The sequence below is a fragment of the Xyrauchen texanus genome, chromosome 28, assembly GCF_025860055.1.
Source record: "Xyrauchen texanus isolate HMW12.3.18 chromosome 28, RBS_HiC_50CHRs, whole genome shotgun sequence".
Lineage (NCBI taxonomy): Eukaryota > Metazoa > Chordata > Actinopteri > Cypriniformes > Catostomidae > Xyrauchen > Xyrauchen texanus.
Window position 1 is genome coordinate 36,254,503 of NC_068303.1, and position 13,465 is coordinate 36,267,967.

At 37.3% G+C, this 13,465-nt stretch overlaps 1 protein-coding gene across 1 annotated transcript; it reads left to right on the forward strand.

Moving 5' to 3' along the window:
• The first annotated feature begins 591 nt into the window (after positions 1-591).
• Positions 592-12,959, forward strand: LOC127621549 (SNW domain-containing protein 1-like). The gene is made up of 14 exons (XM_052095198.1): positions 592-713; positions 1,331-1,484; positions 1,963-2,124; positions 2,230-2,325; positions 2,637-2,743; positions 5,621-5,725; positions 5,824-5,893; positions 6,002-6,067; positions 6,193-6,309; positions 7,826-7,967; positions 8,996-9,098; positions 9,488-9,605; positions 10,415-10,578; positions 12,615-12,959. The coding sequence occupies exons 1-14, from the start codon at positions 700-702 to the stop codon at positions 12,805-12,807; spliced, it is 1,611 nt and encodes a 536-aa protein (XP_051951158.1). The 5' UTR covers positions 592-699; the 3' UTR covers positions 12,808-12,959.
• Positions 12,960-13,465: the final 506 nt, after the last annotated feature.

The following is a 13,465-nucleotide window of genomic DNA, read 5'->3' on the forward strand; positions in this document are numbered from 1 at the left end:
CCGGATTTGATCATCTTGAAAAATTTGCATCTGGATCAGGTTGATCCGATCCAATCCAATGTTGCTTTGAAAAACCGGCACAAATGTAAAATGGATTACCTGATCCTTATGTTCATACTGATCCAGAATAAAAGTTTTGAACAACTTGGCCCAGATTATAAAATTGTGATCTCAGTTTTATGGACCCCAGTGTATGTTCTCTCCGGGCTCTTATGTAGCATTATATGTAATATTCCCAACACTCTGTCAGTGCAATCTTTTAATGAGATATGTGATTGGTATCATATTTCTGAAAAATCTACAAGTCTTTATTAAATAAAAAATGGATGGAAAGACACGTTTTATGGGGGCAATTAAATAACAGGCACACTAAGTGTCTTGTTCGTCATATTTATTTTAATTTAAATGCAACCACTTAAATTGCCTCCACTTTATTAAAAACAAAGCACTTGAATGTGAATCCCGCGATAACTGCCTTTAATCTCGTAGCGGCTGATACACTACGAGAAATGAGAACCGTCTGACTTTACAGCACTATTTTCACTCCTCCCCAGACTGCACCAGCCTGATATCGTCTACTTTGAAGGGGAGGCGTTGACAGGCCTCGAGCTTATTTTCTGCGCGGTACTCTCACCAAAGCCAAACATCGCGGGAAGTTCCCTCAGTGGCGTGACGTCACATCGCACAGCACTGGTCAAGATGTCGCTGACGAGGTGAGTCGCGCTGAAAAGGATTTTAAGACTTTAAACTTAAACTGTAGCATTTAAAATCGATTTATAGGGCTTTTTGTGTACATATGTGTAAGCCTCTTATATATGTCGATATTATGCGCTCTTTTGCAACTAAGATGTGTTGTTAAACGTGTTGAGGCCTGTCTTTGTATCACATTTGGTGCTAAACGGCTAATGCTAAGGATGAGCGAAAGATAACAATACTTACCAAAAATGAACACCAAAAACACGATAAATATGCATTTCCTTACACTCAGACTTACTAAATACGTGTTTCTCAACCCTGTTCTTCACAAAAGACATAGCGATGTCTGATTTTTGAGTAAATTAATCTATGTGTTCTATTTTCTTTTCAATAAATAATTTCATCTGGTTCACACATTTTGGTCTAAATTATTCCTTAGTGAATCGAACTGGAAGGCCTTATCCAGTATTTACTAACTACCAGAAAGAAAATTGAAATTCATTGGTCAAGAAGAGTTGAAACTCTGATCATAGACCTACATTTGTGGACACCAATGTGATTTCAAATGAAAAAGTACCCAAACGATATTGTCTTTTTTTTTTTTTTTTTTTTTACCCCCACCCCCATCCTGTAGTTTTCTCCCAGCACCCACCCAGCTGTCCCAGGACCAGCTGGAGGCAGAGGAGAGGTCCCGCGCACAGAGGTCCCAATCTACTGCTCTGGTCTCCACCCGCAGAGAACCTCCTCTCTATGGCTTGAGGAAGTCGTGGGTGCCACGCTCTCTAGAGGTACAAAACAAAAGCTTCAGTGAACTATTGCTTATGAAACTTGCTCTATCAGTGCAGCATAATATTTTTAAAGGGATAGTTCAACCAATATGAAAATTGTATTATACACTCACCTGTACTATTTTCTTTCTTTAATGGGACAAAAAAGGAGATGTAAGGCATGGAAGAAAGTTATGAGGGGTGAGGTACACGACATGAGAACCGTTTTAGGCACATTCCACAGCATATTCACAATATATAATGACCTTGGATCCTTTATTGCTTTTATTAAACATTTCTGACATATTTAAACAAAGGACAGACATTTTCATTTAAACATATTTAACAATAGATGCTGCACTGCAATGCTAGGTGAACAAGTGTTGTCAATTATCACTGTTAGTATATTGTGTATTTGAGCTTGTTCCATTGACCAGTCAGCATCCAGGACCAGCCACTGTCTGTTTTATATATTATTAGTTGAAATGTCATTTTAAAGGACTTTGGAGATGGTGGCGCTTTTCCAGAGATCCATGTGGCCCAGTATCCTCTGGAAATGGGTAGGAAGAAAAGGACCTCCAATGCTCTGGCCGTGCAGGTGGATGCCGAGGGCAAGATCAAATATGATGCCATTGCCAGGCAAGGTCAAAGCAAAGACAAGGTGCCTTATCTTTACTTGCTGTTGATTTTGTCATATTTTCAGTAGATCACAGCTTGGGGCCTGAGAGGATGTGTTCTTACTCTTTTTGTCTTTTTTTTTTAACAGGTTATATTCAGTAAATACACAGACATGCTTCCTAAGGAAGTACTAAATGAGGATGCTCCTGGGTTGCAGAGACCAGATGAAGAGGCAGTGCAAGAGGTGAGAAATTGAATGGCTTTGATTGTTTGACTAAGGACCATTTTAAATGTAGATATTCAAGAGTTTCAGCTCAATTACACAAAAATACCTGTTGTTTTGGTTGACTGGTGTAAGACTAACATTTTATAATAAGTGTTTGTATTCTTTTGTAATCAAATTAACCAATAAATAAATCTCATTGCTGTAATTGAAAATTCTATTATTATTTTAAATAATTATAAATTCTATAAGTTCTAAACTAGATGGCTTTTAATTCTTATGCAGAATTAATTCTGCATGAAATCACCATTTCCTGTTTCCTCCTCCTGTAGCTTACAGAAAAGACCAGAGCAGCTCTGGAGAAACAGGTGTCGCAGAAAATTGCGGCTGCCATGCCTGTGCGTGCTGCAGACAAACAGGCCCCAGCACAGTACATTCGGTAAGAGCAGTTTTACGGAATGATGCACTTTAAAGGTTTAGTTCACATATTATCCCTATCATTAGCTATGTTTCCATCCAAGTTCCATCCACTGGTTAGTCCTGTTATGAATGAGTTATGCAGTCACATTACTTTTTTTTTTTTTTAACGCACATCTTGTATTCATAATAAATTCAATAATGGTTTATTCTTATCAAAAGGATAAAAAATAAAGACATATTTTTCACAGCCGCCTTTGCTCGTATTTACAAAGTGCCAATATTTTTGGCCACAACTGTATAGCCTGAAATTGAGCGCAATATTACTTTCCTGATCTGAGATGGTTTCACATCGGAGCTCATCTATCCATCTTTTTAAGGTGGACCACATTTATATCCACTTCAGTGAAGGTTATTTTTTGGTTGAGACTTTCAGAAATAATAAAAAATGCTCCATATAGTATTCCTCTATTCAGAATATTCCTGCTCATGTGCAACGAATAAACTGAAACCTTCTTTTCTTTAAACTGTGCTAATTTTGAGAACTTTTAAGTGTTTTTGAGTTCTGGAAAGACGCTATTATCATTATTAAATATTACCATTATTGTATTTTTAACTAAATAATGGTGTCCTATCGGGAAAAACTTTGCCTGTTTTTAGTCTACAGGTCCTTCTCAAAAAATTAGCATATTGTGATAAAGGTCATTATTTTCCATAATGTAATGATAAAAATTAAACTTTCATATATTTTAGATTCATTGCACACCAACTGAAATATTTCAGGTCTTTTATTGTTTTAATACTGATGATTTTGGCATACAGCTCATGAAAACCCAAAATTCCTATCTCAAAAAATTAGCATATCATGAAAAGGGTCTCTAAACGAGCTATTAACCTAATCATCTGAATCAACTAATTAACTCTAAACACCTGCAAAAGATTCCTGAGGCTTTTAAAAACTCCCAGCCTGTTTCATTACTCAAAACCGCAATCATGGGTAAGACTGCCGAACTGACTGCTGTCCAGAGGGCCATCATTGACACCCTCAAGCAAGAGGGTAAGACACAGAAAGAAATTTCTGAACAAATAGGCTGTTCCCAGAGTGCTGTATCAAGGCACCTCAGTGGGAAGTCTGTGGGAAGGAAAAAGTGTGGCAAAAAACGCTGCACAACGAGAAGAGGTGACCGGACCCTGAGGAAGATTGTGGAGAAGGACCGATTCCAGACCTTGGGGGACCTGCGGAAGCAGTGGACTGAGTCTGGAGTAGAAACGTCCAGAGCCACCGTGCACAGGCGTGTGCAGGAAATGGGCTACAGGTTCCCCAGGTCAAGCCACTTTTGAATCAGAAACAGCGGCAGAAGCGCCTGACCTGGGCTACAGAGAAGCAGCACTGGACTGTTGCTCAGTGGTCCAAAGTACTTTTTTCGGATGAAAGCAAATTTTGCATGTCATTCGGAAATCAAGGTGCCAGAGTCTGGAGGAAGACTGGGGAGAAGGAAATGCCAAAATGCCTGAAGTCCAGTGTCAAGTACCCACAGTCAGTGATGGTCTGGGGTGCCATATCAGCTGCTGGTGTTGGTCCACTGTGTTTTATCAAGGTCAGGGTCAATGCAGCTAGCTATCAGGAGATTTTGGAGCACTTCATGCTTCCATCTGCTGAAAAGCTTTATGGAGATGAAGATTTCATTTTTCAGCACCGACCTGGCACCTGCTCACAGTGCCAAAACCACTGGTAAATGGTTTACTGACCATGGTATTACTGTGCTCAATTGGCCTGCCAACTCTCCTGACCTGTACCCCATAGAGAATCTGTGGGATATTGTGAAGAGAAAGTTGAGAGACGCAAGACCCAACACTCTGGATGAGCTTAAGGCCGCTATCGAAGCATCCTGGGCCTCCATAACACCTCAGCAGTGCCACAGGCTGATTGCCTCCATGCCACGCCACATTGAAGCAGTCATTTCTGCAAAAGGATTCCCGACCAAGTGTTGAGTGCATAACTGAACATAATTATTTGAAGGTTGACTTTTTTGTATTAAAAACACTTCTTTTATTGGTCGGATGAAATATGCTAATTTTTTGAGATAGGAATTTTGGGTTTTCATGAGCTGTATGCCAAAATCATCAGTATTAAAACAATAAAAGACCTGAAATATTTCAGTTAGTGTGCAATGAATCTAAAATGTATGAAAGTTTAATTTTTATCATTACATTATGGAAAATAATGACCTTTATCACAATTTGCTAATTTTTTGAGAAGGACCTGTATATCAATTTATTTTAATTGCTTTTAAAGTTTGAATTTGTATTTAATATTCACTGTAAAATGTGTGCTTGACATTTCACATTTTGCTTGACACCTCCTGCCTCCAGAGTAATGTTAAACATTATACAAAAATACTGTTGCAGCAGATATTAATATCAGAAATACCAGGAGAAACCACAGTTAACATATTCCACAGTTAATATAGCTTACAAATTCAGCTTCATCTGGTAAGTATAAAATAATAATTTGAACTAAACTGTATTTGTAGCCTGCAATAATAATAATTATTATTATTATTATTATTATTATTATGAAAAAGCATTTACAAGGCATGTTTATCAATGTAAGAGTAACATTTAAAAATAGGTGTTTCATTTAGTTTAATTCTTGAGTTCTAACAAACTCCCCATTAATGGTATGAAATGTATATTGTGGTAAATATCGAGTTTTTTGTTTTTTGCCCATATCGCCCAGCCCTAATGGAAACCCAGTTAGTTACTCACCCTCATCTCATTTGTAATGTGAATGACTTCCTTTCATTTGTGGGAGACAAGGATTTTAAATTCTCTTTGCTTGCATTGCCAACATTTTCCGTTTATAAATCGTATAAAAATGTCCTTCTATTTCATAAAGGTACACCCCCTCCCAGCAAGGACTTGCGTTTAACTCTGGAGCCAAACAGAGGGTCATACGTATGGTGGAAATGCAGAAAGATCCCATGGAACCCCCACGCTTCAAGTATGTCATCATAATCTCAGCTTTGAATATAACCAACCACATCGGAGTGGAAATCACAGAGGGCATGAACTCTCAGTGTTTGTTTTTCTTTTCAACAGAATCAATAAAAAGATCCCCCGTGGACCTCCATCGCCTCCTGCTCCTGTTATGCACTCACCAAGCAGAAAGGTAGGAGGACTATCGATCTGAACATTCGCTATGTTTACTCCCAGAATCCATTGAAATCTATCTGAAGACATATTCTGAGAGCATTTTTTTTATCCTCTCTATTTACAGATGACAGTGAAAGAACAGCAGGAGTGGAAGATTCCTCCCTGTATTTCCAACTGGAAGAACGCAAAGGTAACACTAAGCTCTCCCTCCACAATGTATCCAGCAATTATTGAGCTGTTTATTGTACTGGTCTAAAATATTGGCAGAGAATAAAACCATGCTGCATTCTCACACCTCTCATCTTCGCATCTCAGGGTTACACCATCCCACTGGACAAGCGTTTGGCGGCTGATGGACGAGGCCTGCAGACTGTTCACATTAATGAGAACTTTGCAAAGCTAGCTGAGGCTCTGTACATCGCAGACAGAAAGGTTATACTGCTTATTCCCGCATCTCCAAAAACTCTAAATCACACATTACTAAGCTGGATGTTTAATCCCTTTTAAAGTCAACATGAAATTTAAATTGACCTAGTTTTACTTTATGCCATTCCTGGTGTTATTGTGCATGATTCATCATCAGTGCACATTATTCCATAGAAATGTTTCATTTTTTTGTCTTGATCTTTCACAAAAAAAATCGCTTTTGTTATCGCTTTTGCTGGAAGTAATGTTAACCTATATTTAAACAGCTGTTTAGTCCTTTTTTTAGTCTTGTAGGTAATGCAGACTTTCTTAAATCTTGCCCAGAGCTAATGCAAGAATGTAATGCTGGTTAACATTAATAGAATAAAGGTTATGACAATAAAATAACAATTGTCTTTAAAAAAAAAAAAAAAAAGTATTACCATGTGGATGCATTAAGATACTATTGAGGGTGAACAACAGCACCCATGTCCCAGTTAAAAAGCCTCCTTATTTGTGGCTGGCAGGGATTTTTCAGGAAGGGAGTAGTCTTCAACATTCCACTGCAAAATTGCATTTAGGTCTGGCTCTATTCTCGTATAGACCGCCCACTTTTTAACATCCAATCAATTTCCAATTGATAAAATCCCCTATTATGTCCCACCCTTGTTTTCTCTGTGAATATTTGTTCCTTTTAAAAATTTAATTTGACAGAAAATGTTAATAAGTTTATAAGACTAAATAAATCCTTAGGTGTGTGTCTGAATGGTTTCCAAAATGAAATCTAGAATCTTAACTTAGAATGCAATGAATGAATGAATAGAATCAAGATCATTCGCCTTCTGGACTTTAAAACAATACTCAATAGTTTATTAATTCTAGAGATTTGCGGAAAAAGAGAAAACATTTGCTAAATTGACTAGTTTGTGGATTGTCTGAATGACTAGCCCTGTATGATTGCACTGCATAGGGTCATGTTCACCAAACCCATAGTTAGTTTCTAAGGACACAGAGTCATTCTTGTGATCAAAAGCAGCTTGATGGCATACAACAGAATGAAACTGAGTGCAAGAGTCTCAAGTCTTTTTAAATTGACTATAAAGAATGTGTTGAAGTGATGCAACAGCCAAAGACTGCATCTGTACATAGGCCAGAAATTCTAAAATATTTGGATGATAAATGTCTGGAAATGTATTAAGGCAGATACAACAGTGCATTGGGGACTGTAGAGACAGTGCTTTAATGAGGATGAATTTAAAGACCGTTACAGCTTGTTGAAAAACTCCAAGAAGTTGCATCTTCATCCCCTTTAAAGTGCCACATAAAATACATGGATGTACAGAACAATACCTAAATAAACTCACTAGTCAACCATCATGGCCCATCTCTAATTAATACATAGAACAGATCCTACAGAATTTACCTTTTATGTAAAATCCATTGCTGCTAGAAAGATGTAAATTTAAAAGTGTATCAATAACGTGGAACAAGCTTTCAGAGGTGTGTTTGTCTGATGTTGATTTTGTTTGTGTTATGTGTACAGGCCAGAGAGGCTGTGGAGATGAGAGCTCAAGTGGAAAAGAAGATGGCCCAGAAAGAGAAGGAGAAGAAAGAGGAGAAGTTGAGAGAATTGGCTAAGATGGCCAGAGACAGGAGAGCTGGTATCAAAGCCCATGGTGACAAAGGTACCACTGTATACTGTTATGAGTGCCTACATTTATTTTTTAAAGGAACAGTTCATCCAAAAATGAAAGTCCTCTTGATGGTAAAAATGTATAGGTTTCTTAAAGCCAACAATACACTACAATACACTTGTTGCTCTGTACAAACTCAAAAGACTTGCACTTATCTGTCATGTTGATGCACACATTAAAAGGCTTGTTCACCCAAAAATGGGTCATCATTTACTCACCCTCATGCCATTCTTGATGTGTATGACTTTTTCCTTCTGCAGAACACAAACCAAGATTTTAAGAATATCTCCACTCTTTTGGTCATTTCAATGCAAATTAATGTTGGATAGAAATCTGAAGGTCCTAAAAGCATCATAAAAGTAATCTACAAGACTCCAGTGGTTAAATCCATTTCTTCAAAAGCAGTATAATTGGTGTGAGTGAGTAACCGATCAATATAATTTGTCTTTTTTTTAAAAAAATGTAGGAATAAATCTCCACGTTCACTTTCAGATGTGAAAGTGGAGATCTATAGTAAATAAGGTCTTAAATACTGATCAGTTTCTCACCTCATCTAAAAAGTTATCATCTGGGATGACTTGAGGGTGAGTAAACAATGAGAGCATTTTAATTTGAGTGAACTGTCCTTTTATAACAACTGATTGCAGACTATGATCGTCACTAAAGCTACAGTTTAAGGAATTCTCTCACAAATCCTTGCACATAGCAAAGTTTATTCTTAAGACAAACTACACAGAGAAAGGACATGTGGTCGAATTTGCAATGACTTGAAAGTGAAAAATCATGTCTCACAAGTACGTTGAAAATCTGCGATCTGATCTGTTACTTCTCCCAGATCTCTCACCAATGCAAACCTCAAAGGTGACGAGCCTTGACTTTGAGTCTTGAAGTGTATGCTTGGCTTAAGTCAAACCAACGGTAATGTGTGAGGGTGACCATTGTGCCCAGTCAGCAGTGTGCTTTCACAGCTGTCAGAGAGACCACCATGTGATTTTACTTTTTTTTTTTTTTTGTCCCAGGCGGTGAAGATACAGAGGTTGGGGAACGTGATGAGATCCGTAATGATAGGAGGAAAGCGAGGCAGCACGACAGGAACATCTCCAGAGCTGCCCCTGATAAGAGGTACTTTTTTTTTTTTTACGCCTTCCCCCTAAATCATTAATGGGCCTCTATGTTAGAGTTCCACTTTAACGTACATGACATAGCATTCGTTTCTCTCTGCTGATTTCAAAGAAGTCAAGTTTTTTTTACATCAGGTACTTTTTAGTGGACATTTGACACGTCCTTTGTCCAGACTTGATTTGCCATAGTTGTTAAAATACTTTTAATCTGTAGTTTTTCCTTTTAAATTATTATTTTTTTTCCACAAAAGACATTAGTTTGAGTATTCCCCAAGCTCCACCCTGAGCTCAAGGTTTCAGGCAAGTGTAATGAAGCGTGATGCATCTGGCTGTCAGTATGAGGTGTTGATGTGCATTTAGCTGATGTCATGATGATTTTGGTCCTTTCAGGTCAAAGCTGCAGAGAGATCAGGACCGAGACATCAGTGAGGCCATTGCTCTGGGCCAGCCAAACCCACGCACCTCCAGTGAGGCTCAGTATGACCAGAGGCTCTTCAATCAGAGCAAGGTAACCAGTCCTTTAACTTTGCAGTAAGACCAATAGATTTTGGTCTTAATTTCTTAATTGAAGATTTTCGTATGATATTTTTTTTTTTTTTTGTGTGTATTAAATTAAAGAGAGAGTTCACCCCAAAATAAATTCTGTTGTCTGACTTTCCTCCATGGACCTATTTACTTTATTAAAATATGTTATTTGTCTTATGTACCTTGTTTGCAGTGTTGTCATTTTAAATTCTTGATGGTAATGACAATGAGGCTGTGAGGGATAGACTTCAAATGGTTAATGGGTTTCGAACCGTTCTGCTGACGAATCATTGAGAATTTCCTAGAAATCTTTTTTTATTATTCAAACTCCAGAAAACATGAGTTGTGGAAAATTGTATGTAATCTAGGAGCTTTATACAGGTTAATACAGTGCATGCCTTTGAAGAGAATATAAGATCCCTCATTTTCATTCCTATCAAAAACCCAGCATCACTGTGAATAAGGTCTTATGTTCTTGATTTGTCGGCGCATGTTATTTTAATGAGATAAAAAATCATAATCTTTCATCAAAGTAATTTCTTTCTCTGCCTCTGAAAGTCATGTTAATTTTTATAGTGACTAATTTTTAGTTGCTCTGCTCTAAAATATTTAATCAGCTAGAAATGGCTCTTTGTGGGTGCAACCTCTAATCTGTTATTAAAATCCATATGTATTGGAAATGTATTGATCAACATGTGTGGGGACCCTGCTGTAAGAAGCATACTTCATATCTGTAAGTTTGATATGTGTGTCCTATATGTTTGAAGCTAATTTTCTTTGTTTGCTTTACAGGGAATGGACAGTGGTTTTGCTGGTGGAGAGGATGAGACATATAATGTATATGATCAGCCCTTCAGAGGCGGTAGAGACATGGCACAGAGTATTTACAGGCCCACTAAGAATGCTGATAAGGACCTATACGGAGATGACCTGGACACACTTATGCAAAGCAGCAGGTATGTAGAAGCCTGAACAGAACACATGCTTGTGTTTTCAATTTAAATCATATACCAGAATATTTTTTTTTAAATCAAATAAAAACAATTTACATTTTGTGGATTTTAATCCATAGCTTTGAAGCCATCTATGTGCTAGTGTACGGTTACAAGTTGACAAAAATTAACTTTGAGCAGATATTCACATTTAAAACGTCTGAAAAAGCATGGAACTAAAAATACTGATGACGACTCTTGCACCACACTAGATTTTTATCCAATCAAATGCTCTTTAGAATGAGAATGCCCTTTCCCCTAAGTACACAGCTATAATAAACCTCATAATTAAAATAAAACACATAATTAACCTCTTAAACTCTGTGGACCTGCTGGCAGGCCCAAATGGAGTTGCTATATCCTGAAAAAAAAGTTTAGGCTTAAAATGCCCCGTATACATAAATCAGGCATATGTGGTCTCGTTGGAAAGCTTAGAATCTGAACTTTTCAGAGATAACAATCACTTCTGCACTTGTTACTTAAAATAAAATAAGGCCTTAAAACATCCATTTCACAAATAAGTGCCACTAAGTGGTTATGTGGTAGAAATATTCATATAAATGTGAAAGTCTTTATAATAGCATTTAAATAGGAGTGATATTTAAATAAAGGAGTGGTGGTGGCGTAGTGGTCTAAAGCACATAACTGGTAATCAGAAGGTTGCTGATTCGATCCCCACAGCCACCACCATTGTGTCCTTGAGCAAGGCACTTAACTCCAGGTTGCTCCGGGGGGATTGTCCCTGTAATAAGTGCACTGTGGATAAAAGCGTCCACCAAATGCATAAATGTAAATAGACAAATCATATACAAATTGAAAGCTCTCATTCCTGGAACGTGACTGTACAGTTTATTTTGTTGCACTAATACCACAGTTTAAAAGATTTTCAAAAGAATCACAAAGTGAAATATGATATTTATAAGACATCAAATACAAACATCGTATTTATCCACCAATAACTGCTGCTGTAAGCCCCAAATAGCTAAAAACTTTAGATCTGATTTTACAATAGGAAGGTCTCTAATAAATGAGCCATTGTTTACTTGTCTGTGAGCTTGCTTGTTTTAATATTCCAATGTTATATCTTAAAATATAACTAAATATGCAGTGCCACAGGTATTAATAGTCAATAATTAATAGTTATCAACTATTAATGATAAATTATTATGTGTTATTGCAACGGAAAGGATATCAGATTTCTATTGACACCTAGATTGAGCTTCTAGTCCACTCAGATGCCGAGATATTCTATGAAAAAATGGGCGAACACGTTTTCGAGGGTTAAAATGCTTTATAGCGCCACCTACATTTCAGATCGGCATTTTTGTGTCACATCTGTTCTGTTGTCACTGTCAAAAATGGTCATTAAACATTGGCTGCCTAGTATCCACTCACACTCCAGAGATGCAGTACCCTCAAAATGAGAAATATTTATTCAATAGCTTAAGTGTTTCAATGAGAAATCATTTCCATCTATTATTATCCTTTTTTCGTAGTTGTTTTTAGGTTCGTAAAGCAAACAACTAATAATTAAGCATTTGGGAGAGGATGTCTATAAATCCTATATAAATGTAAATATGTAAATACATTTTTTTTTCTATTACTGTTTGTGACGAGCACATCTCAAGTTTGTCGCCCGACACTCATTGATTCGCACTGTGACCGTGACGAGCATGTGGGAAAGAGCACATGGTTATGACTGCGAGCACCCACAAACTGTTACTATCAATGTGTGCACTGACTTAAGCCACACTCTTGTTATATAAAGTGTCTTATAATCAGATTTCTATTCACGGCTTTGTAGTTTCATTCTTTTCATCCTTTTTCTTTTCCTTTATAATGTTCCAGCAATTTATCGATTCTGAAAATTACATGAAATGCTCAAGAAAATTGACACCTGAAAATTCATGCACGTTTAATAATTTTATGTGACTAAAACAACACGTGGGCAACAAAAATGGTTAGTACCATAGATCTAAACACTTCCCATCTCTCTCCAGGTTTGTTCCTGATCGGGAGTTCTCAGGTGCTGATCACGGACCCCGACGGGATGGGCCTGTTAAGTTTGAGGAGGATCCTTTCGGGTTGGACAAGTTCTTGGAGGAGGCCAAACAACACGGAGGTTCCAAAAGGGCATCCACTAGTGGGCGATCCAAGGACTATGACCACGAGAAGAAGCGCAGGAAGGAGTGAGAACACTTCCTGCATCCACAGTCGCAGGGTCAAATCCCAACCCTTTCTTGTTTATTGTAAAATGAATGCTAAAAGCTATCTGGTATATCATTTTTTTATTATTATTTTCACAATTTTAAGCCTAGATGTTTAGCATTTTCTTCCAATTGTGTTTTCTTTGATAACTCAAATTGTCTAGCTAAAATTCTTGTGCTGCACTGTAACCCTAATAAATTTCTAATAGTGGATTACATTGGATGTGAGATTGTTTGTGTTGGGTGTGAAATGACTAAAATAATCTGAAAAGTGTTTCAGCAACTTTGGTGTAAATTTAAATTTATTGTAAATGGCTGGTCTCCATTAATCTTATCAAGCCAGTCTTGTCCTCTGCGGTTTCATCTGCTGAGTCTGCTGTTCACTTTAGCCTACGCTCTAGTGAATTAAAACTGCTGAACAACTACATTTGTTCAAAGAGAGATATATTAATGCTCTTTAGTTCCATAAAGAATACATTTATCTATAGTGGCATCTATAGATTTTTACTCCATTAATTAAAGGCAGAGTTTCCCAACCTTTTTTCTGCTATGGCACACTTCTACGACTAAAAATTTCTACGGCACACCTCTATCCCTCATAGGCTAACCATCGTCAATATTTTTAAGAACTATTCTGTCCATCT